The sequence below is a fragment of the Muscardinus avellanarius genome (genome assembly GCF_963383645.1).
Source record: "Muscardinus avellanarius genome assembly, chromosome: 1".
NCBI classification, from domain to species: Eukaryota; Metazoa; Chordata; class Mammalia; order Rodentia; family Gliridae; genus Muscardinus; species Muscardinus avellanarius.
Window position 1 is genome coordinate 118520339 of NC_137786.1, and position 25278 is coordinate 118545616.

Genomic DNA, 25278 nt, shown 5'->3' on the forward strand with positions numbered 1-25278 from the left:
TCATCTTCATGTTCTCTGTTGGTGGTAGTTTATAGGAAGAGCCTCTCAAGTTGCTGAGGCTGGTCTTGAACCTGTGATCCTCCTGTTTTGGTGTAGCCTTTCAAGTACTGGGATTTTAGGCAAATGTGCCACTATTCCTGGCTCCAATAAGTGTGTGTGTGTGTGTGTGTGTGTGTGTGTGTGTGTGTGTGTGTGTTGCCTGGAATTGAATCTAGGGGCATTCTACCTCTGAGCCACACCCTAGTCCTATTTTATTTTATTTTATTTTGTATGTTTGTGGTACTGGGGTTTGAACCAGGGGAATTCTACCTCCAAGCTACACTGTCAGCCCTATTTTAATTTTATTTTGAAACAGGATCTCCATAGGTTGATGAGTCTCACTACTTACTGAGGCTGTCCTCAAACCTACTAAGATTATAGGCGTGCACCACCATGCCCAACTCTTTTGTTTTGAAACAAACTAAGTTGTAGAGGTCCTCATTAATTGCTGAGGCTGGCTGTGAACCTGTAATCCTCCTGTCTCAGCCTCCCAAGTACTAGCATTACAAACGTGTCTACGCTTGGCAATTCTCTTCTCTTTTACAAACTGAACACCGCCGTTTCCTTTCACCTTTCCCCTGGTTATCACAATCACAGTGCTAACCATCACTAAGCGAGGTCATGTTCTGTGCCAGGCACCCAATATGTAGGCGGAGTTCATCTCCATATCCTTAAAATAACTCTATTTTATGGAGGAGCAAACTGCTGAAACTTGGAGAAATAATTTGTCCAGTGCCACTCAATTAGCAAATGGCAGGAAGCAATGGGCCGAGCCTGGGTTTCTGTGACTGTGAAAAACCTGAAAAGCGCCAGGGCGCAGGATGGGCTGAAGGCAGTGGGGATCCTCGTGCGAGGTGACGGAACTTGGAAGGTCCCCTCCAGAACCGTCTTCATCATGTTGACATGTTTGGCCCCTCCTGCAGGATGACTTGAGAGTCGCCCACGAGTTCTTTCTGGCAGCTGATCTGTGCATGGCGTCGTTCTGAGTTATCGAGGACATTTCTCTGTGGATGTCTGAGTAGTTTTTGAAAAACAGTTTTAAGTCAGGAGTGGTGGCATATGCCTACAATCCCAGTACTTGGGAGGCCGAGACAGGAAGATTATAGGTTATAGGCCAGCCTTGGCAACTTAGCGAAACCCTGTTTCAAGAATAAAAGGGCCGGGCGTGGTGGCGCATGCTTGTAATACCCTAATCCCAAGCGGAGACTGGAGGATCACGCAGGTTCAAATCCAGCTGCGCTGGCTTAGGAGACCCTGTTTCAAAATATAAAATAGGTCTGGGAGTGTAGAAGGGCTTCCAGGAACCCCAGTACCACCAAAAAAAAAAAAAAAAAAAAAAAGAAAGAAAAAAAAAAGAATAAAAGGAAAGGAAAGGTCTGGGGGTGATTGGAGATAAAAATGTCCCCTAGGTATAACCCCTAGTAGGGAAGGAAGGAAGGAAGGAAGAAGGAAGGAAGGAAAAGACAGCTTTAGTGAGCTGTAATTGACAGATGAAAAATCACACATATGTAAAGTATACGATTTGTTAAGTTTGGACATACATTTATGCCTATGTAACCATCAGTATAAATAATCAAGATATTTCAACTACGTGGCATAGATACTAGTAATAAAATTCTGTGGCTCTGCTCTTCATGGAGTGTACAGGAGAGTGATTCACAAAGGACAGAGTAAGCCCATCTGTAGAACCTGTCAGCCTCTCTTGGTGCTGTGTAGGATTTATTTATTTATTTATTTATTTATTTATTTATTTTTGGTACTGGGTATTGAACTCAGAGGCATCTACCTCTAAGCTCCATCCTCAGCCCTATTTTACTTTTTATTTTGAAACAGAGCCTCACTAAATAGCTGAGGCTAGCTACAAACCCGCGATCCTCCTGTCTCAGCCTCCCAAGTACTGAAATTAAAAGCATGTGCCATTATATCTGGCTTATTCTTTGTTTTGAAACAGGGTCTCACCAGGTTACTGAGAGTCTTACTAAGTTGCGGAGGCTGGCCATAAGCCTGCAGTCTTCCTGTCTCTGCTTCCAAGTACCAGGCCCACAGGCGGGCCTTCCGTGCCTGGCTGCCGCCGCCTGGTTTTCTGGTCTATTTCTGTCGTGAGGCCGGCACTTACGTTTATTTGCAGACTGTTCAACTTCTCCGTATTCCTGTGAACCCTGTGTCTGAGTTCAAGAATAAATTTGCCATCAAGTTCTGGGGGCTGAAAAAAGAAGTGAAAGGCTGGGCATGGTGGAATATGCTTGTAACCCCAGGACTTGGGAGGCTGAGACAGGAGGATTGCAGGTTTGAGGACAGCCTCAGCTACTTAGTGAGGACTTCTGCAGCTTAGTAAGACCCTTTTTCAAAATAAGTAATAAAAAATAGGGCTGGGGGTGTAGCTCGGAGGTAGAATGCCCCTGGGTTCCATCCCCAGTACTGCAATTAAAAAAAAAAAAAAAAAAAGTAAAAGGCAACCCAAGAGACTTGGTCCTCTCACTTAGAATTCCTGGCTCAAGGCCGGGCGTGGTGGCGCACGCTTGTAATCCCCGCGCTTGGGAGGCGGAGACAGGAGGATCGCGCAGGTTCGAAGCCAGCTGCGCTGGCGTAAGAGACCCTGTTTCAAAAATATAAAATAGGTCTGGGAGTGTAGCCCGGAGGAAGAAGGGCTTCCAGGAACCCCAGTACCACCAAAAAAAAAAAAAAAAAAAAAGAATTCGTGGCTCAGCAAGGGTGAAATGAACCCCCCACCACCCGGGGTCTCCCCGATGCCCAGGAGATGGGTACCGAGTCAGTGTCCACTTCCTGCCTGCCCTTTTCTTTTTCCCTTGTGCCCAGATCCCACACCCCAAACACACATTAAAGGGAGCAGAGATACCCTAAAGAATGGTGGGTTTCAAGAGAAGGGCTCTGCATTCAAAGACAGAGGCTTGCTGTAGGATAGCCCACGTGAGCGAAATGCCATCTGTGCTCCGGAGCCGCCTAGCTCCCTCCTTCAGGTAATCTCGGTGACTTTGAGCCCCACACGTCCCGTGTCAATGTTGCAGACGCAGGTATGCACACACCTGCCTTCCTGCACTTCTACTCCCTAAGCCCTCTGCAGGCTCCATCGCGGCCCTAGTCCTCTTTCTGCTTCTGCAGCGTTTAGCCCTTAGCACCCAGAGGATTCTTGTTAAATGAATGAATGACACACTTGTCTTAAGTCTCAGCAAAGGACTGGGCTCAGCACGGCTTCACTCTGTCTCTCTGCATCCCGTATGGATCCCATATGGGATACACAAGCCGGCCACGTATGAAGTATATGATGTTGACTCTGGATGTCATGCAAACAGCCAGGGAGATGCTTACACAGTCGTCTTGACACAGGCTTTTAACTCTGCAAAGTTATGCATGGCTTGACAGAGCTTGGGGGAAGGGGGACTCTAGGAAGAGCTAAGGCTTCCACCTTCAACAGCCCCAGCCGGTGATAACGGTGATAACGAGCCAGGAGAGGACCCACATTCAGAGCAGGTGATAGCGCTGAGCAGAAAGAATGAGCTCAGGTCTCCAGTGAGCAGCCCCTGGACTCATCTCAACCTAGGAAGGAGGCCCGCGGAGCAGAGGATGCTGTGGGCCACTGGTCTTTCAGCCCCTTCCAGGCATAGCTATTTCTTCTCTTCCTCCTCCTCTTTTTTTAGTTTTGTTTGGATATGGGGGCTTAAACCCAGGAGCATTCTACCTCTGAGCTATACCCTCAGCCCTTTCTGTTCTTTATTTATTTTTATTTTTATTTTTTGAGGGTTGGGGATTGAATCCATGGGCATTCTACCTCGGAGCTACACCCCCAGCTCGATTTATTCTTATTTTGAAGCAGGGTCTCACTAAGTTGAGGAGAGCCTCACTGAGTAGCTGAGGCTGGCCGCGAACTGGATCCTCCTGTCTCAGCCTCCCAAGTACTGGGATCACAAGCATGTGCCACCATGCCCGGCTTATTCTTTCTTTCTTTCTTTTTTTGGGGGGGTCTGGGGATGGAACCCAGGGTTATTCAACCTCCTAGCTACACTCCCTGCCCTATTTTTTATTCTTTATTTTGAAACAGGGTCTCACTAAGTTGTGGAGGGCCTCACTAAGTAGCTGAGGCTGTCCACAAACTGCGATCCTTCTGTCTCAGCCTCCCGAATGCTGGGATTACAAGCGTGTGCCACCACAGCCGGCTATTCTTTATTTTGAAATAGGGTCTCACTGATTTGCTGAGACCTGGAATTTGTGATCCTCCTGTCTTGGCCTCCCAAGTACTGGGACTGTAGCACATGACACCATGCCAGGCTCAAATGCATTCCTTCAGAACAAGTGTGAAGAACCCAAATGGTTGAGGTTCCTTAGGCCACTCAAAAAGGAATCTATAAATTGGGCCTGTAATCCCAGTACTTGGGAGGCTGAGACAGGAAGATCACAAGTTTGAAACCAGTCTCCGCAACTCAGCGAGACCCTTTTACAAAATAAAAAATAAAATGACACTCAGGATGTAGGTCAGAGGTAAAATGTCCCTGAGTTCAATCCCCAACACTATACACACACAAAAAGGAATCTATATAAGAATTAGACAAAATCTGACTTAAAGTATAGACATACCTCAATTAGCATGTCTCACGCTTTTAGATTTCTGAGATCCTCCTATCTCAGCCTCCCAAGTACTGAGATCAGAGGCATGTGTCACCTTGCTTGGCTCAGAGTAAACTCTTCTGTACTTACTCTGCATCAGTCCAGATGGCAGACACCTCCCTTTGAAGTTTTCTTTGATATGGGGAACCCATCAAGTTCTGTTTCCCATTGACAGAACTGAGCTTTTGGCCCTTGTCAACAAATGCAAGGACCAAGTAAATCATAATCCAGCGGAAAACACAGTGCTGCCTGGTGCACCTCTCAGGCCTGAGGATGGAGGCAGAGCTACTGCTTGTTCAACACAGAGCCCTTTCTCCTCCTTCCCCAGCCTGCACTTTCAAAAGCCAATCACCCCACTGTAGCATTTCTCAATGAGCTCAAAGCAGATGGCTTAAGCCAAGAGAAAAAATATAGGGTTGAGTAACAAGGTAGAGATTAACCCTCAAACATTCATTAAAAAAAAAACCCTAACTGCTTTATAATTTTGAGATTAAAAGAAACATGGGGTCATAAAGAAAAGAAAAATATAAAGGACCTTATATTGCTCCCTGTAGACAGAAGGGCCTTCCTCAAAAGGCAGATGAGCCAGCCAGGTGTGGTGGCATACCTGTAATCCCAGTCCTTGGGAGTCTAAAGCAGGAAGATTACAAATTCAAGGTCAGCCTGGGTAATTTAGTTAGACCCTGTTTTGAAATGAAGAATGAAAAAAGAGCCTGGCTTGGTGGTGCGCGCTTGTAATCCTAGCATTCGGGAGGCCAAGACAGGAGGATCACAGCTCTCAGACAGCCTCAGCTACTTAGTGAGGCCCTTTGTAACTCAGTGAGACCCTGTTTCAAAATAAAGAATAATAAATAGGGCTGGGGGTGTAGCCTGTAGGTCATATGCCCCAGTACTACTAAATAAATGAATAAATAAATAAATAAGGGCTGGGGGTTTAGCTCAGTGACAGAGCACTCTCCGGTTCAATCCCCAGAACCACCACCAAAAAATAAATAAGAATAAAATAATAATAATATTAAGAAAAAGATGCTTTACATTCTTTGCATAAAGTTTCCCCAGAGACAGATGCACCTTCTAGGGACGCTGGAGGCAGCTGTGGGAGGCTCTGTTATTCTTTTTCAGTGCTTATCAAAACAGATGAAGGAGACCCAGCGTCAGGGAGTGCGATATATTTCAGGAGAAAGTCCTGTAGCATGATAGTTTTATTTTGCTTTATACTGTAGGTTGAACCCAGGAGTGTTCTACTCCCAAGCTATACCCCTAGCTCTTTTTTTTTTTTCTTTCCCTTTTTCTTTTCTTTTCTTTCTTTTTTATTTGGTATTGGGGTTTGAACCTGGGACTGTCTACCTTCAAGCTATACCCCCAGCCCTTTTTTATTTATATTTTCTATTTTTTTTTTATTTTTTGTGGTACTGGGGATGGAACTCAGGGGCATTCTATCTCCAAGATCCACCCCCAGCCCTATTTTTTATTCTTATTTTGAAACAGGGTCTCACTGAGTTGCAAAAAGCCTCACTAAGTAGCTGAGGCTGTCCGTGAACTACGATCCTCCTGTCTCAGCCTCCTGAATGCTGGGATTACAAGCGTGCGCCACCACGCCCGGCTCCCCCAGCCTTTTTTAGTCTTTATTCTGAAACAGGGTCTCACTAAATTGCTTAGGCCGTCCTCAAACCTGTGATCCTTTCTCAGCCTCCCAAGTACTGGGATGACAGCTGCGCGCCACTGTACCCGGCTTGTAGCGTAAGATGGAAAGGAAGGGACAGAATCTGTTCAGGACAGAATGTGGTGAGCCCCGACGATCTTTGAGGTGGCATCCCTTCCTGTCCACTGTCTTGCTTCCTCGAATAGGAAACAGTTAGAATTTCCTATTGTGCAGAGCGCAACAAAAAAAATGTAAACTACTTCCTATTCCTGAAGAGCTAGAAATTAGGTGGAAATATAAGATGGCTGCTGTGGTAGAGGAAGCATTCAGGCACGTGTGGGAAGAGCAGGCTGTGCAGGAGAGTGTCTAGCCTCTACTTTAGGTGGAAAGATGTTAAAGTTTTGATTTCTAAACCTAGGGGTTTTTTCTCTTTCCTCCTCTTCCTTATTCTCATCCTCCTTTTTTTTCCTTTTCTTTTCTTTTTCCTTTTCTTTTTGGTACTAGGGGTTAAACCCAGGGGCATTCTGCCTCTGAGCTATACCCCTGGCCCTTTTTATTTATATTTATATATTTACTTATTTTTTATGGCACTGGGGATGGAACCCAGGGGCATCCGACATCCGAGCAGCTATACCCCCAGCCCTCTTTTTTATTCTTTATTTTGAAACAGGGTCTCACTGAGCTGCAAAGGGCCTCACTAAGTAGCTGAGGCTGTCCACGAACCCAGATCCTCCAGTCTCAGCCTCCCGAATGCTGGGATTACAAGCGTGCACCACCACGCCCGGCTACTTATTTATTTTTTAACAGGGTCTCACTAAGTTGCTGAGGCTGGCCTCAAACCTGTAATCTTCCTATTTTAGCCTCCCAAGTTTTGGAATCACAGGCATGCTGCGCCAGAAGCCTAGAACTTGAAGAATGTGGTGGGGGAGTGGGAAACCCAAGGTGACACCATTTTTTACCAGAAACTCTTCGAGGTAAACAACCCACCTGACCAAAGTCACAAAGCAGTACATGCCCCATAGTCAAGGCTGAGCTCCCTTCATTCCTCCCCTCAGCTCTGCGGATGAGATCATGTGCCCTGGCTGTTTTGCAATGAGCCGGGCATGATGCAGCCATTCCCTGTGGTCATTATGTACACACTTCCATCCGGCTTGTACAAAAAGGAATGTCAGCCCACATCTGCATGTGTGTGTGATGCGCTCATGCAAGACTGCGTTGTCAACAGCAGCAGCACCATGGTCTGGCTCCCATGCCAATACTTTAGGAATATCAGGCTAGCAGCAGGGACTCTCCCAGAAACGGTGGCTGTGTGGTGGCAGTCCTGTGCCACAGACAATGGCCTGTGCTCTAATACCAGCCTGTCCCCATAGAGGGACTGGGATCATCCCACCTACATCCTGCCCAGAAAGGAGATCGCCCCAAGAGGATGAAACACACCAGATCTGCCCTTACTGGTAATTATTCGGAGGATGTCTGGAAGAAGAGGGTGTTGACTTTGAGGACATGACAAAGAGGACAGTGAAGGTCCTGGTCCGTGTCCAGGGCAGGGGGTGTGACAGCTCCTGCAGAGTGACATACAAAATGGTGGAGAGAAAGAGGCCGTGGACCCTACAGCTCACCCTCCAGGAGTGCTGGGCATTGTATGTCGGGCACACGGCACAAAGTCTGCTCCAGCAACTTTAAAACCATCCATAGGCTTGTCCCAGTGGTCCCATTGTTAGGAACCTATGCTGAGGACATAATCAAATGCAGTGTTCATAGAGCTGGGTGTGGGGTTCAGAGGAGAAGAGTGCTTGGCTAACATGTGCAAGGCCCTAGATTTGAATCCCAGCACTACCAAGAACAACAGCAGAAACCCCTATGGTTCCCAGAAGTTTGTGTACAAAAGCATTTATTGCCTCAAAAACACTGGCACAAATTAAATGCTCCCTGATAGGAAAGTGGCTGAGTGATTGGTTATTCCTGAATCCATACCATTGAATTGAATGATGTTAAAACAGATACCAAAGAAATTTTATTACTTGGATAAATCCCCCTGATACAGTGATAAGACTGTAAAAAAAGACTACAGAACTAGCCATATAGTGAAATCTTACTGTGCCCATGTATAAATGCATGGGTAAAAAGACTGGAAAAAAATCCATACCAAAATATTAAGAATGATTTTGTTGATTCTTATTATTTTTATCATTTTTGTACTTACTATCCACAGGTTTTTGTACTGGAGCTTGAACTCAGAAGCATTCTTTCTCTGAGTTACACCTACAGGCCTTTTTATATTTTTAATTAATTAATTTATTTATTTATTTTTGCAGTACTAGGGATTGAACCCAGGGCATTCTTCCTCCAAGCTATACCCCCAGCCCTATTTGTGTGTGTGTGTGTGTGTGTGTGTGTGTGTGTGTGTGTGTGTGTGCGCGCGCGCGCGCACGTGCACGCGTGGTACTGGGGGTGGAACCCAGGGGCTTTTCTACCTGCGGGCTATACTCCCAGACCCATTTGGGGGGGGTGTCTTGGGATGGGCATTTGACCTCTGAGCTACACCTGCTGCCCTATTTTTTATTCTTTATTTTGAAACCAGGTCTCACTGAGTTGCAGAGGGCCTCACTAAGTAGCTGAGGCTGTCCGCGAACCGTGATCCTCCAGGTCTCAGCCTCTTGAATGCTGGGATTACAAGCGTGCGCCACCACGGCCAGCTCCTAGACCCATTTTTCATACTTTATTTGGAAACAGGGTCTCACTAAGTTGCTGAGAGCCTCACTAAGTAGCTGAGGCTGGCTTTGAACCTGTGCGATCCTCCTGTCTCAGCCTTCCAAGTGCTGGGATTACAAGCGTGCGCCACCACACCCAGCTATCCTCTGGGAACTCTTACCCATCATCCCCTAGCAGAGCCAATGGCTATTTGTTCTACTTCCCAAAGACTTTTGCTCACAGCTCCATTTTAGCAAATACCGTCATGTGTTGTGATAAATGTATTTGGATGTCTCCCCACATGAGACCATATGATCGCAAGGATGAAGTCTGGTTCATTCATCTTGCTGTGCCCAGTGCCTGGCACAGAGTCATAACCCAGTGACCAGCAGACTTAAACTGGTCACCAAGTTGGGACCCAGGAGACTGCAGGAGTAGAAAGGCCAAGCAGACAGTCTTTTGTGAGACAATTGAGCTAATCTTCAGCCTCAGAGCAGCAAGAAAAAGGAGCTTTGCCAGGCATGGTGGCACACACCCTCAATCCCAATACAAGTATACTGGGAGGCTGAGACAGGAGCGTCGCAGGTTTGAAGACAGCCTCAGCAACTTAGTGAGACTTGTAGCAACTCAGTAGACCCCATTTCAAAACAAAAATGTACTTAAAAGGGTTGGAGGTATAGGTCAGAGTAGAATGCTGCTAGGTTCAATCCCCAGTATCACAAAAGGAAAGAAATAGAGGGAGAGAAAGAAGGAAAAGAGAGAAAAGCTTTGTGTGCTGCAAAACAGGTTTGTTAGCCCACAGGGGGTTCTTCCATAGATGGCTATCTTTTCAGTGGATGAATCTCTTAAGAATAGGGTGAAAACCTCCCTATTTAAGAGATGTTGGGCAGCATCTCTTGGACACTGGACGATGGACAAGATGACCCTGGCCAGGCCTGGGCTTCAGTGTGTTGTCTGAGGAATTCACTGGATGCTGCGCTTCCTCCTGGAGCCCACTGTGATTCTGCTGTGGTCCTGGGCAGGTTTCCATGTCAGCTGCACTCCAAGCCCAGATCTGCAATTTGAACCTACAGCCCTGCAGACAAAGAAGGCTGTGTTAAGAGTGGACCATTGCTTACAACCTCAGCAGGGCTCTTGGCTCCACAACACTCATTAGCTTCTAAGTTCATATAAATATATACGAGGCCTGTGGATTCCCCTGGGAGTCCCGGAGGCCCCCACAGCCAAAGCAAACTCTCTCCTCCTCTCTCTGCACCTCCTCCTGGAGCCCAGAGCCCAGTTGCTCCTGGGGAGCCCCGGTGTAGTAAGGATACTCCACAGCGGGGGCTAGCAGCTCGTTTTTGGAGTACAAAAAGTAGACCCTTAGTGTTTGGGGACCAGAGCTCTGTTCTGTCTCGCTATCCTTGTGGTGGTCCTTCATATCCTGGGTCTCTGAAGACCAGGGACTTCCCCTCTACCATCTCCTGTGGTCCAGTCCTGCATGGGGACAGCATAGCCCAGGCCAGATGGCAGGGTGGGAGGGGAAGGAAGGGAGGTGAGACCTAGGTTTATGTTCTAAAAGTGTCCTGGGTTGACTACTTAACCCAAGATCAACAGGGCCGTTGGCTTATGTGATGGGAAAAAAATTCAGAGATATAGTTAGAGTTTTATTTAGAAAAGTAAATATACATTCAAGGGAGAGTGCAGGTCACCTCAAAGGTGAGAGAACTCTTCTTTTATAGGGTTCCTTAAGGGGAAGCCAGGAGGAGCTGTGTGAGCTGATCTCAGTCCGGTGGTCACAAGGCAGTGTCCGGGGGTCTGCTCATCCTCAGGGTTCTTAAGCTGATTGTGGTCTCCATTACCTGATCAATAGATATTTATTCTTTATTTTGAAACAGGATCTCACTGAGTTGCAAAGGGCCTCACTAAGTAGCTGAGGCTGTCCGGGAACCTTGATCCTTCTGTCTCAGCCTCCCACATGCTGGGATTACAAGTGTGGGCCACCACGCCCAGCTCCAGGTTCTCATATTAAAGTTATATTTTCTACCTGTTTTTTTTTCATCCTGCATCAAAAGGACTGCCAATCTATTGACATACACAAAATAGAGAAGGAAGAACAAAAAGTAAAAACCCCTGTCATGGCGCCAACCCAGAAAATTGTGAATGAGAACATAATTAGCAGTACATGATCTTTTTTAATTCCCCAGGGATAAGCCGGGCGTGGTGGCATACCCACTCAGTGAGACCTTGTTTCAAAATAAAGAAAAAAAAATAGGGCTGGGGCTGTAGCTTGGAAGTAGAATGTCCCTGGGTTCCAACCCTAGTGCGCAAAAAAAGAAAGGAAGGAAGGAAGGAAGGAAGGAAGGAAGGAAGGAAGGAAGGAAGGAGGAAGGAAGGAAGGAAGGAAGGAAAATTTCCCCAGGGATGGGGCAGGCAAGAAGGGAGTCCTGCTGGGCCAATCCCAGAGGGCTCCTGGAGGAAGTAATTTTTAACAGAAAAAGGATGGGGCTGGGAGGGTTCCTACTGTTGGGAAGGGACAGTTGGCCACTGTCTTCTGCTCCTTCTGGTGGCAGTGTAGGGCAGTTGAGTGGCAAGAAGAAAAGCATCCCCAAAGTTCCTGAAACCCCAACCACAGTCCAGCCTCATTCCACGCTAAGGAGCTAAGTCAATTCAAGTCTAGAAGGGAAGAAGGGTTTTCAAGGAGGAGCTACACAATGAAGTCTGCTGTAGAAGCCAGCTGTGGACAGGGAGAGCCAGGGAGCGTGGCTGCCCGTGGTGCTGGCTGGCTGAGCTGGGGCGCCCTGGCCCCAGCATCAGGCTGTGATCCCACAGTGCGGTCCTGGCCAGGGGCCTGGTCCTCCTCTGCAGCCTGCTTTGTGGGGAAAGCTCGTGCACTAGCAAGTGGACGAGGGGTAGCAGATGAACTGGAAAGAGGCGATGTCGGAGGGTGGCAGATTGCAGCCCCCACCAGTGTTTACCAGCTCCCATTCTCAGGCAGAAGTGGCTCCAGGCTGTGTTCTTCATTGACTCAGCAGGTTGGTGTCCCTCAATTGGTTTAAGAAGAAGATTTCTTACGCCGAGCATGGTGGCTCACGCTTGTAATCCCAGCATTCGGGAGGCTGAGACCAAAGGATTGCAATTCGCGGACTGCCTCAGCTATTTAGTGAGGCCCTCTGCAACTTAATGAGACCCTGTTTCAAAATAAAGAATAAAAAATAGGGCAGGGTGTGTAGCTCGGAGGTCAAATGCCCTGGGTTCCATCCCCAGACCCACAAAAAAAAAAAAAGAGGGGGGATTTCTTTTCTGGTGTGGTGGTGTAGTACTTGGGAGGCTGAAGCAAGTTCAAGGCCAGTTTCAGCAATTTAGTGAGGCTATCAACAATTTAGCAAAAACCTGTATAAAAATAAACAAATAAATAAATAAAAAGGATGCAGGCTCAGAGGTAGAATGCCCCTGGGTTCAATTTCAGTAAAAAAGGCTTCCAGGGGGAGGGAATGGGATGGGGATTGGATGAGGACAAATTGGATGATGTGTGCTTGTATATCCTTTCAGATCTGGTATTCCAATGTCATGTATGATTACAATGCACCAATAATAAAACAAATAAAAAAAGGCTTCCAGCCAGGTATGGTGGCACCCACTTGTAATCTCAGCATTCGGGAGGCTGAGACAGGAGGATCATCGATTGCAGCCAGCCTCAGCTACTTAGTGAGGCTCTTTGCAACTCAGTGAGACCCTGTTTCAAAAATAAAAGAATAAAAAATAGGACTGGAGGTATAGCTCAGAGATAGAATGCCCCTGGGTTCCATCCCAGTACTAAAAAAAATAAAAATAAAAAAAAATGGCTTCCTGCTTTTGGAAAGATCCTTCCTAGGAGATAGTCTGTGTCTCTACCCTGGATCAGATGAGAGAGCCCAGCCCCTCTGCATTCGCTTCCTGTGGACCCAGGCAGTTCTCCCATTCTACAGCCACTCTCAGGGAGGCAGGTTCCCAGCCAGGGAAGAGCTTCTGCTTTCCCTCAGACCTACAGTCCAAGCCTCAGCAGCTGAGTTTGAGGGATGCCTAAAAGTCCTCAACTCAAACCCCAAGCCCAGAGGGCGTGGGTGGTTCCTTGGAGCTGCTGCTGTGATCTGCAGCTGCACTGTTACTACCCTAGAGGAGGTACCGAGTGGAGGCTACAGCACCACCCCGGACACAGCCAGACCCGCATCCATCCCAGGCCTCATTGCAGCGCTCGTGCTCGCTCCCCCATCCCCCTGGCACTTAGGATTGAATCCAGTGGCATTCTATCTATGAACTACACCTCATCTCTGTTTTATCTTTTATTTTGAAAAAGGGTCTCGCTGTGTTGCTGAGGGACCTCACTAAATTGCAGAAACTGTCCTCGAACCTGCAATCTTCCTGTCTCTGCCTCGGCCTCCCAAGCACTGGGATCACAGGCTTGCGTCACCATACATATTGCATCTGTTTAATTTGATGGGTATGAAACCTCAGATACCTTGTTTAGCTTCTCTGTTTCCTCAGCTGCCCAAAGCAAAAGATAACAACACTTTGTCATAGGATGATCTAGATTATTGATCATAATAGCTATCGTTTATTGAGTACTTACTGAGTGCTAAGAGCTGTGCTAAACACTGCCCAGTACCCCTGCATACCTGATGGGTTTTTTTTGTTGTTTTTTTTTTGTTTGGTTTTTTTTGCAGGTCTGGGGATAGAACCCAGGGGCATTTAACCTCCGAGTTACACCCCCTGCCCTATTTTTTATTCTTTATTTTGAAACCAGGTCTCACTGAGTTGCAGAGGGCCTCACTAAGTAGCTGAGGCTGTCCGTGAACCGAGATCCTCCAGGTCTCAGCCTCCCAAATGCTGGGATTACAAGCGTGCGCCACCACGCCCGGCTTATACCTGGTGTTCTGCCTGGCCACAGTAATGCCGTAACCACCCCTCCACTCAGACCCAAGTGGCCTGCAGTAGCCATGGACAGACCCCACCTTTGGTAGCAAGCTTCTGAGATGTTGAGACCCCAGTTTCTGAAAGCAAGACAAGAGCTCATTCAGGCCGGCACCTGTTCTCCTGCACCAGGGAGAGGTCCTGGCCTTTGAGTCCAAGCACAGCCTGCTCTCATCGTGTTTAAACAAGGCCAGGGAGGCAGGAAGGCGGCCTGTGGTGGGGAGGAAGGAACAGGGCTGTTTGGGATTCCTTGGAGACTCTGGGCTATGGTAACTGTCAGGCTGATACACAAGCTCTGTCAGGCCAGTAGCTCTTAGCGTTCCGGCTGCCTCCCCCGATGACCATTTATAGTCAATCTCTCTGAAGAGAGTGCTGCCCTGGGATTGGGCGAAAGAGAAGAAGTTGGAGAAGAGACACCTGGAGGTGGGGAGGCAGGCCCTAACTTCCCATGGCCAACCACCATCAACTTCCAGAACTGGGGCTCAACTGCTCCCCCTTGAGGCTGGCAAGGGAAGAACAAGCCAGTTGAGAAAGGTTGGAAGGTGGGACCAATGGCCACAAGTCAGGAGTTTTAAGGTGAATACTAGCCCAGCATGGTGGTGCACACCTGTTATCCCAATACTTGGGAGGCTGAGACAGGGGAATGGAAGGTTAGAGGCCAGCCTTGGCAATTTAGTGAGATCTTCAGCAATTAAGCAAAATCCTTTTTTTAAAATAAATAGGGCTGAGCCGGGCGTGGTGGCGCATGCTTGTAATTCCCGTGCTTGGGAGGCAGAGACAGGAGGATCGCGCAGGTTCGAAGCCAGCCGCGTGCACTGGCTTAGGAGACCCTGTTTCCAAATAAAAAATGTAAAAAATAGGTCTGGGAGTGTAGCCCGGAGGTAGAAGGGCTTCCAGAAACCCCAGTACCACCAAAAAATAAAAATAAAAATAAAAATAGATAAATAGGGCTGAGCGGGGGGTGGTGGCGCACGCTTGTAATTCCAGCATTTGGGAGGCTGAGACCGGATCACGGTTCGCAGACAGCCTCAGCTACTTAGTGAGGCCCTCTGCAACTCAGTGAGACCCAGTTTCAAAATAAAGAATAAAAAATAGGGCAGGGGGTGTAGCTCGGAGGTCAAATGCCCCTAAGTTCCATCCCCAGACTCTCAAAAATAGATAAATAAATAAATAAAAAGGGCTGGGGGCTTTGCTTGGAGGTAGAATGTCCTTGGGCTTGATCCCAAGAACAACAACAACAAATTAGATACATAAAGGTAGTCTGTCCATCCTTCCTTCCTTCCCTCCTTCCTTCTTCCTCCCTCTCTCCCTCCTTTCTTCCTTTCTTTCCTTGATGGGGTCTTGCCATATTGTCCAGACTGGCTATGAATTAATGATTTCCCCATCTCAGCCCCCAAGTAGAGGTATGTACCATCATCACATCCGGCTTTAGGGGACTCGTTATGGGACAAAGCCACATAGCTTTTTGGTAGGGAATTCTGTCCATAAGCTTTTTCCTCTCATTTTTTCTTTTATTTTTTTCCTTGCTATTTAACTGAAGATCTTTTAAAGCATATTAGAACTCACAAATCCTTGTCAGAGCATGAGAAAGGGAGAAATAGCCAGAGTGTTGACAGTCCAGTTTGGCTGGCTGTGTCACCTTAATCTTCATGTATCTGCTTGGAGAGAGGGCACCAATTCCATGGGTTCTAAGTAGCCGCTACTCCCCCTTTAGTCTCTAGAGTGATGGAAGATTAAGGGGAGGGTTTGAAGAAGGTTCCTGTGTGCATAGTTGGATAAAAAGAACACCATCTTCGAAGCCAGCTCGATGGACCTCTACCAAATCAGGAAGTTGCAAATAACGATGCTAAAAGGAGGAGAACTGGCTGGTTGCCAAGGCCACAGGGATTCAGAACTTTAAGATGGTTACCATGGACACCATGGACCAGTGTGCACCTGCCAGAATGCAGAACTGGTATTTTGTTATTATTCCAGTGTCTTAGTTAATCATGAAAGGGGCTTTAAGGGGATAAGGATAATTAGGGTCAGAAAAGGACAATGGACATTACTAAGATAAACTAGTACCAGCTATCAGGTTAGGGGGTTCACACATACTATTTTCAATTTTGTGGTACCGGGGATGGAACTGAGGGTCATTATTTTGAAACAGAGTTCCAGTAAGTTGTGAAAGGCTTTGCTAAGTTACAGTCTGGACATGAACTTATGATCCTCCTGTCTCCTCCTCCCAATTACTGGGATTACAAGTATATGCGCCATGCCTAGCTCTATTTTACTTTTTAATACTCATAACCCTGAGGGGTGAGTTTCATTTTTGTTCTGCAGAAAATAAAGGAAAGAAACCAAGGTTCCAGGAGATCGAGTAAATTGCTTAAGGTTTCAGACTTAACACATGGTGGAGCTGGGAGTCAGACTTCTTCCTACTGGCAAGCTGTTTATAGCAGCCTGTTGACATCAAGCCTTGTTTGAGAACACCCTCTTGAGAGACCCAGTGTCCTAGGAGGCCAGCTGACAGGCCGGAAGCTGCTGTGGGCTGTAAGGAGCCTTCCAGCAGCCTGGTAAAAACTAGGGGAGCGGCTCTAGCCTAAAGAGGTATCTGTTACTATCAGAACAGCTTGTCCCAAAACCAGTTTTCTAGTTCCTTTTCCTAGAGCTTTGTACAGATCATGATCCTTCCTTAATAACATCCTTTCTTCCTTGGCCAAATGAAAATCACTTGATTATGTTACTACCAGTCTGGTTAGTTTTGATACCCGATCACTTTAATGAACTTTAGGGGTTTATTATCACTTTTAGAGAATCTTTTAGTGCAAACTATGACTTCATCTTTTCACCCAAATTTATTGAGCACTTACTATTTGCCTGACACCGGATTAAACAGCTGCATAAGCAAGTGCAATGTTATGTTCAAAACATCCTGACATTTTAAGTGCTTGCTTTGCAGATAGCCACTCTTCTTCCATTGGTTTTTCTTTCATTACAAAATAAAATCAAGGCCGGGCATGGTGGCGCACGCTTGTAATTCCTGCGCTTGGGAGACAGAGACAGGAGGATCGCGCGGGTTTGAAGCCAGCCGCGCTGGCTTAAGAGACCCTGTTTTCAAATTTAAAAAAATATAAAATAGGTCTGGGAGTGTAACCCGGACATAGAAGGGTTTCCAAGAACCCCAGTACCACCAAAAATAAATAAATAAATAAATAAATAAATAAATAAATAAAATCAAGCGGGATGTGATAGCGCATGTAATGCTTGTAATCCCAGCATTCAGGAGGCGCAGACCTGAGGATCACCGTTCGCGGACAGCCTCAGCTATTTAGCAAGGCCCTTCACAACTCAGTGAGACCTGTTTCAAAAAATAAAAAGACTAAAAAATTAGGACTGGGTGTGTAGCTCTGAGGTAGAATGTCCCTGGGTTCCATTCCTAGTACCCGAACAAATAAAATAAAATCAAAACTAGGCATGGCGGCCCACGCTTGTAATCCTAGTACTTGGGAGGCTGAGACAGGAGGATCACAGGTTTGCAGCCAGGCTTAGCAATTTAGTGCAGTTTGCAGCAACTTAGTGAGACCCTGTTTCAAAATAAAGAATAAAAAATAGGACTAGGAGGTAGAATGCACCTGGTTCAATTCCTAGTACAAAAAAAACAAGGCAAAAAGAAGAAATAAAATCAAGTTAGATGTGGTGGCACATGCCTGTAAAATGGCGCTGGGGGTATAGATAGACCACCTCTGCGTTCAACCCCCAGTCCTGCAAGAAAAACAAACCAACAAATAAATAAATAAAATTAAAAAAATAATAAAACCAAGCCAGGCATGGTATGCATGTCTATAATCCCAGTGCTCAGGAGTCTGAGATAGGAGGATCACAGGTTCAAGATTAGTCTCAGTAACTTAGCAAGACCCTGTTTCAAAATAAATAAATACAATAGGCCTAGGGTATTGCTTAGAAGAAGAATGCCCCTGGGTTTAGTCCTTGGTACCACAAAAAAATAAGATCAGTGAGATTCTACTAATTGTAAAGCCTTAAGTATTGGAAAAACCAATGGAAATCTGTCTAGGGCGACAAATAGTATAATCCAGAAGGGCTTAATATCAGTAACAGGAAGGGTAACTTTTGGGAGGTATATCACTATTTTTTAATTTATTTTGTGGTACTAGAGATTGAACCTGGGGGAGTTCTAGCTCCGATTTACACCCCCAGCCCTAATTTTTTATTTTTTAATTTAAAATTTTCAAAGTAATGAGTCATTTAGAAATATCAGATAGTACATCAACAATTATTTTTTATTTTCAACAAAGTTTTAGAGGGTTCAACTAAATTGCTGAGGCTGATTGTGAACCTGCGATCCTCCTGCCTCAGTCTCCTAAGGATTGGGATTACAGGCCTGAGCCACTGCACCGGGCAATGAATTACTACTGATTTCTTCAGAAATAAAGTATTTAGTACTGGACATGGAGTAGAGAAAACACTTAAAACATGGTAGGATGGGTTGGTGTATGACTATTGCCATTATTATTATTGACAAATAAGCATTTGATGGATTAATTTTGATTTCTTTTCTTATACAACATAACATTTGGAGCCAGGCAAAGTGACACGTGCCTGTAATCCCAAGAGTTGATAAGCTGAGACAGGAGGGTGGCAGGTTCGAGGCCAGCCTCAGTAATTTATTGAGGCCCTAACTATTTATTTATTTATTTATTTATTTATTTTAATCTGCAGTAGTGGGGATGGAATCCAAAGGCATTCTATCTCCAAGCTAAACCCCCAGCCCTATTTTTTATTCTTTGTTTTGAAATAGGGTCTCACTGAGTTGCAAAGGGCCTCACTAAATAGCTGGGGCTGGCTGTGAACCGGAATTCTCCTGTTTCAGCCTCCCAAGGACTGGGATTACAAGCCTGCACCACCATATCTGGTTGAGGCCCCCAGCAATTTAGTAAGACCCTGTTTCAAAATAAAAAATAAAACAGGGCTGGGGGTATAGCTTTGGTAGTAGCTCAGTGGTAGAACGCCCTTAGGCTCAATCTTCAGTAACACACATGCATGCACACGCACGCACGCACACAGATGCACACATGCACACACCCACATATATATGTATATGTATAAAAAGAGATTTGGGCGATTTTGTCATTTCTCCATTTGACAGAGGGAATCTAGTGAGGTAACTTAAATGGCTCCAGTACAGTGATTTGGAATAAAGATACAACAATTGGGCTGAGACCCCCTGGCTTCCTCTAGCTGTGGCCTCAGGATGCACCACGTGGTCTGGTGTGCTCAGCCTCAGTGCACACCTGTTCTCATTCTCTGGAAAACCCCTCATACCCAGGCCTGGAAGCAGCAGCCTGTAGGACCCTCCCCCTGCTCCCCACACACAGCGTGGCCCGGGGCCTGGCGTCCAGTGCTTTTCTCCCTCTGCTGTGCATTCAGGTAACCAGGCAGGAAATTATAACCCCGAATATAGCTGTCACTGCTGTCTTTGTGGGCTCCTGCCACCCCTGTGCTGCATGCTTCCTTCTCCAGAGTAGAGGCCAGCTCAGCCTCCTCAGAGTTGCCCTGCCTACGCCCCTCCCCCTTTCAGGTCTATTCTACATGCATCTGTGAAACTAATCTTCTTAAAATAGCTGCCTGCTAAAACACCTCCCGTCACTCCTGGCTAGCAAACTGAACACAAACGTCTTCAACTGAAGGTTAAGACTCTCTAAGATTGGTTAATTGATTTTATTTTATTTTGTGGTACTGGGGATTAAACCTGGAGGCATTCTACCTTTGAGCTACACTCTCATCCCTATTTTTAATTCTTTATTTTGAAACAAGGTCTCACTGAGTTGCAAAGGGCCTCGCTAACTAGGTGCTGAGGCTGGCCGTGAACCTATGATCCTCTGGTCTAAGCCCCTCAAGTACTGGGATTACAAGTGTGCACCACCACGCCCAGCTCAACCCTCTAGGCTTTAGCATATGCTTTTCCAGTGGGACCCCCAAAACCACTGACTACCCTGCCCCGTCTTCGTCATTCCTTTGCTTTGGCGCGTTGGGGAACCTCTTCCCTGATGCTCCTTCCTGCTTCCAACTGTGGATCTTAGCCTCCCCTTTCTTAGCACCCAAACTCTCTCCTTCAAGGTGTAGGTACCCACTTCCACAGCTGGGGCTGATCTTGCTTGCCCCGAAACTGCCGTACTCCTTGTCTAAAGATAGTTATTTATATTATTTAGAGTTTTATCTTCCCTTGAGTGTAAGATTCTTCCTCTCTGTAAACCCCACAGCACCTCTCAGTGTCTTGCTCCCAGCCAGCACTCAATTAATTCATCCCAGGTGCCTGAAAGATCTATTCCCCGGTTCCTTTTAATGGGTTTATGTTCAATTTGCATTATTTATGTTCCTGTGTTGGATGGGCTTTAACGTTCCAAACCACCTCAAATCCTTTCTGGAAATTGGTGAGCTGTAAATCATAATCAGCTGCAAGAGTAGTCACTCGGGAGGTGTTTGTCAAGCGACTAAGTAAGCGCGTGCCCTCTCCGAGGCTGGGAGTGCGCAGGCTGCTGACTGCTCTTCCCACTCGTTTGTGCCTCTGGCCCGTGCACTCATCTGTTCTGCTGCCAGCTCTTCCTGCATCTCTGCAGGGTTCTGCTCAGTTCTGGGGCGAGCTTCTCCTGGGATGGAGCTGCCCTGCAGCGTTTAGTGGCATCGGGCTTAATGCCCTCCACCGAGCTGTGAGCTGCTTCAAGCCAGGGGCTGTGCTCTCTGCACAGTGATCCCACGTCCATGCACTCTGTGGGGCTCTGCAAATGTGCAGGAGTGCAAACCCGCACACCGCACACGGTGGTTCTCAAATTGGAGTGTGCACACATTGTACCAGCCTGAGGAAGTTACAGATTGCCGGAACCCACCCTCAGAGAGTCTCCAGCCAACAATTCCCAAGTGTAACAAATTTTCAGATGATGCTGGTCTGAGAACTACTTTGGGAAGACTACTGCTCTGGTGAGATAGACTCAGGCATTCTGTATTTATTTTATTTATTTGCTTAGCTATTATGTATTTGTGTGTGTGTGTGTGTGTGTGTGTGTTACAAAAAATGTAACCCAAGGGGTTTCTACCTCCAAAGCTATACTCTCAACTCTTTTTTTTTTTTTTTTTTTTTGCAGTGCTGGGGATGGAACCCAGTGGCATTCTACCTCCAAGCTAAGGGAGGTAAATAAATAGAGCTCCAGCCCTATTTTTTTTTTTATTCTTTATTTTGAACAGGGTCTCACTGAGTTGCAGAGGGCCTCACTAAGTAGCTGAGGCCGTCTGCGAACCACAATCCTCCTGTCTCAGCCTCCTAAATGCTGGGATTACAAGTGTGTGCCACCACGCCCCGTTCCCCCAGCTCTTTTTGATGTTTTGTTTTGAAATGGTCTTACTAAGGTGTTGCCTTACTAAGTCGCTGAAGCTGGCCTCAAATCTGTGATCCTCTTGTCTCAGCCTCCAAAGTACTGGGATCACAAGTGTGCACCACCACACCTGGCACCATTCTGTATTTAAAGGGAAAAAACTCAGTGCTACTCAGATGTAGGCTGAACATGATTAATTTGATACTTGGTACGGCCTTGATAAATATTTAGCAGGTTAAAATATTTGTTCCATCCATCTTGGTTCTACCTCCCCAAGTTTATTATAAGTTGTGGTTCCATACTAGGGCATGGAGTGCTACTCTTGCAAATACCACTGGGCAGAACTTAGGACCAGGCACTGAGTGGACACCCAGTGCACACCTGTGGCCTGACACCTGCCTTTCCTTTGCAGTGTTGCTGGCAGAGGGAAGCGGAAGAAACCTAATGCTGCCTGTTAGAGTCAATAGGAAAGCCAGGAATGGTGAATCAGTCCTGTAATCCCAGTAATTGGGAGGCTAAGACAGGAAGATTGAAGATTCACAGTCAGCCACAGCAATTTAGCAAGGCCCTGTTTCAAAATATAAAGAGCTGCAGAAAGCCTGATGTGGTGGTGCATGCTTGTTATCCCAGGACTTGGGAGACTGAGACAAAAGGTTCAAAGCCAGCCTTCACAACTTAGCGAGGCCCTCCGCAACTTAGTGAGATCCTGTTTTCATGTTTCCAAATAAGAAATAAAATCAGGCTGGAGGTTTAGTTGAGAGGCAAAATGCCTCTGGGTTCAGTGCCACACACACGCACGTAAATAAATAAATAGCTGGAGATTGAGTTCAGAGGCATTTTGCCTCTGAGCTATAGCCCTAGCCCCTTTTATTTTTTATTTTGAAACAGTGTCTTGCTAGATTACTGAGGTTAGCCTTGAACCTCTGATATTCCTGTCTCAGCCTCCCAAGTTCTGGAATTATAGGCATGTGCTACCACACCTGGCTGAAATAAATTCTTACCAGCAGGGTCTATTTTGTGATTCTGCAAGCATTTGGGAACTTATAAAAAAATAAAATCATCATTACCAGTCAGGATATCTTAACAAACATGGTAGATGTAAAAAGGATTGAAACTGCTGGGCATGGTGGCGCACGCTTGTAATCCCCGCGCTTGGGAGGCGGAGACAGGAGGATCGCGCAGGTTTGAAGCCAGCCGCGCTGGCTTCAGAGACCCTGTTTCCAAATAAAAATATAAAATAGGTCTGGGAGTGTAGCCTGGAGGCAGAAGGGCTTCCAGGAACCCCAGTAACACCAAAAAAAAAAAAAAAAAAAAAAAGGATTGAAACTACCCAGGCATAGTGGCACACATCTGTAATTTCAGTACTTGAGAGGCTGAGACAAGAGGATCACAGGTTCACAGTCAGCCTTAGCAACTTGTGAGCCTCTTAGCAACCTAGGAAGACCCTGTTTCCAAATAAATACAAAATTGGGCTGGGGGTGTAGCTGGGAGGTAGACTGCCTCTGGGTTCAATCCCTAGCATATCTCTCTCTCTCTCTCTCTCTCTCTCTCTCTCTCTCTCTCTCTCTCACACACACACACACACACACACACACACACACACACAGGGTGGTGCATGCTTGTCATCCCAGTGCTTGGGAGCCTGAGACAGGATTACACGTTCGAAGCCATTTATATGTATATAAATGTAAACTGGCAGCAGTGGCACAAACCTGTAATCCCAGTACTTGGGAGGCTGAGACAAGGAGGATCACAAGTTTGATGCCAACTTCAACAACTTAATGAGACCCTGTTTCAAAATTTAAAAAAATAATAAAAGGGTCTGGGGGGTATAGCTCAGTGGACACACACTCCTGGGTTTAATCTCCAGTACCAAAAAAAAACAGGTTTTTTCTCTTCCCCTTTGGGATAACCATTGGCAAGGGGAGTGATGCCACAATAATGAATAGACTGAAAGTGTTTGCAGGCTCTTGTGGAGGATACCTCCCTGTCCTTGCAGACGCAAGGCGCACAGCTGTCCTCTGCAGGCTGCCCTCCTCTGCCCCGCCGGCACACCTGGGCCCCTCACCAGCAACCCAGCACTTACCTCACCACCTTGTAATTGTCAGCCGCTCATCCCTTTGCTGCCAAGTGTGAGATAATTATTTGGAGATTGACGCAGGAGAGAGGAGCCAGTGTAAATTAAAACCGATGCGCACATCCATTGTAAGCACCCCTGACTGCATCCAACCAGCAGCACGTTCTCATGCGGTCATTTGGATGCTTCGCACTCTCAGACGCTTCCCACGCCCGCGCAGGGCACCACTCGCTGCCTACGGCGCAGGGGCTGTGTGGGACAGGAGGGGACGGCGTCTGTCCTCCTCACCTGCCACCTTTCTCTTCCCCCTTTCCTTAGCGCCCTGTGAGGGCGTGCCCTGTGGCAGCACAACTCTATTCTCACGGTGGACTGTTGCTCTCACACAGACCCATTGGAAATCTGGTATAAACACATTCTGGGAGGTCCACCAGCGGATAGTTTTCTTTCCTACAGAAGCAACTATTATTAAGAGTTCCTGGGGAGCCGAGTGTGGTGGTGCACGCTTGTAATCCCCACGCTTGGGAGGCGGAGACAGGAGGAACATGCAGGTTCGAAGCCAGTCTCTCTAGCTTAAGAGACCTTGTTTCCAAATAAAAATATATAAAATAGTTCTGGGAGTGTAGCCCAGACCTATTTCCATGAACCCTAGTACCACACCAAAAAAAAAAAAAAAAAAAGTTCCTGGGGAGATACTGTTTTTTTGTTTTGTCTTGTTTTTTACTAGGAAAAGGGAATTCTGCCTCTGAGCTATACCCCAATCCTGTTTTATATTTTATTTTGGAACAGGATCTCCCTAGATTGCTGAGAGACTCACGAAGTTGCTGAGGCTGGTCTTGAACCTGCCCTCCTCCTGTCTCAGCCCCCCAAGTATTGGGATGACAGGCGTGCGCCACCATGCTCAGCTGATACTAAATTTTGATAGGCTTTCCAGACAGTACTATAATCATTTTTTAAAATAATGCACATATTTAATATTTTGGCATATTTTGGGTATTCCCCACATTCTACAAATGTTTTAGAAACAAATCTGCATAACAGCTACTTAATGAACTTCTTAAGGGAACAACTGTCTTTTGTATTGGTATCCCCAATGTCTCACACAATATCCAGAACGCAGAGGTAGCTTAATGAATTATATGCAAACTAGCAATAATCATAGCTAATGTTCATTGAACACTTCCTCTGTGCCCCAAACTGCGAAGCCCTTTGTGCATGATTTTATCTAATCCTAATAACCACCACCATTTGCACAATGAATTACCAGCACTACACTTTGTAGACTGCGCTAGTTGGGGGCTCAGGAGGGAGAAAGTACTTTGCCCATGTTCTCCAACTAGAAGCAATCAAGCACATTTTGGAACCAGATAGATCTGTCTAGTTCTAAATGCGTGTGTCTTAGGGTTTCGGCCCTGAGTGTCCCCGGAGGCTGTGTGTTGAAGGTTCGGAGCACAGTGCTCAGAGGTAGGGCTTCGGGGCAATGATTGGATCGTGGCACTCTAACCTCATCATTGGATTAATCCATCGATGGGTTTATAATTTGAGGGCATTATTGGAGGTAGTAGAAACGGTAGGAGAAGGTGTGGCCTAGTCAGAGGAAGTCCTAACTGGGAGCATGCGCCTGGGGCTATATTCTGTCCCCCACACTTCTCTCTTCTCTTCTCTCCACTCTCCCCCCTCCCTCCCTCTTCCTCTCTTCCTCTCGCTATGAGGTGAACAGCTTTGCTCTGGATCAAGATTTCTGCTTCAACACAGTCCTGCAGCAACTGGGTCAGGCGACTGTGGACCGAAACCTCTGTAACTGGGAGCCAAAAGAAGCGTCTCCTCCGTTAAGCTGTTTTCCTCTGGTCTTTTGTCATAGCCCCAGAAAACTGATTAACACACTGAAAAATATAAGGTTAACAGTTGAAGCCATA

At 46.5% G+C, this 25278-nt stretch overlaps 1 protein-coding gene across 1 annotated transcript in view; it reads left to right on the forward strand.

Annotated features, from left to right (window-relative positions):
* Positions 1-802: 802 nt before the first annotated feature.
* The window catches only part of CLMP (CXADR like cell adhesion molecule), a gene marked incomplete at both ends in the record, with an annotated part of 92591 nt that continues 68115 nt past the window's right edge, over positions 803-25278 (forward strand). Inside the window, 2 exons of the mRNA XM_080715391.1 lie at positions 803-893; positions 3018-3071. Coding sequence (XP_080571517.1) covers positions 803-893; positions 3018-3071 — 145 coding nt within the window. The remainder of the gene's footprint in view (positions 894-3017; positions 3072-25278) is intronic.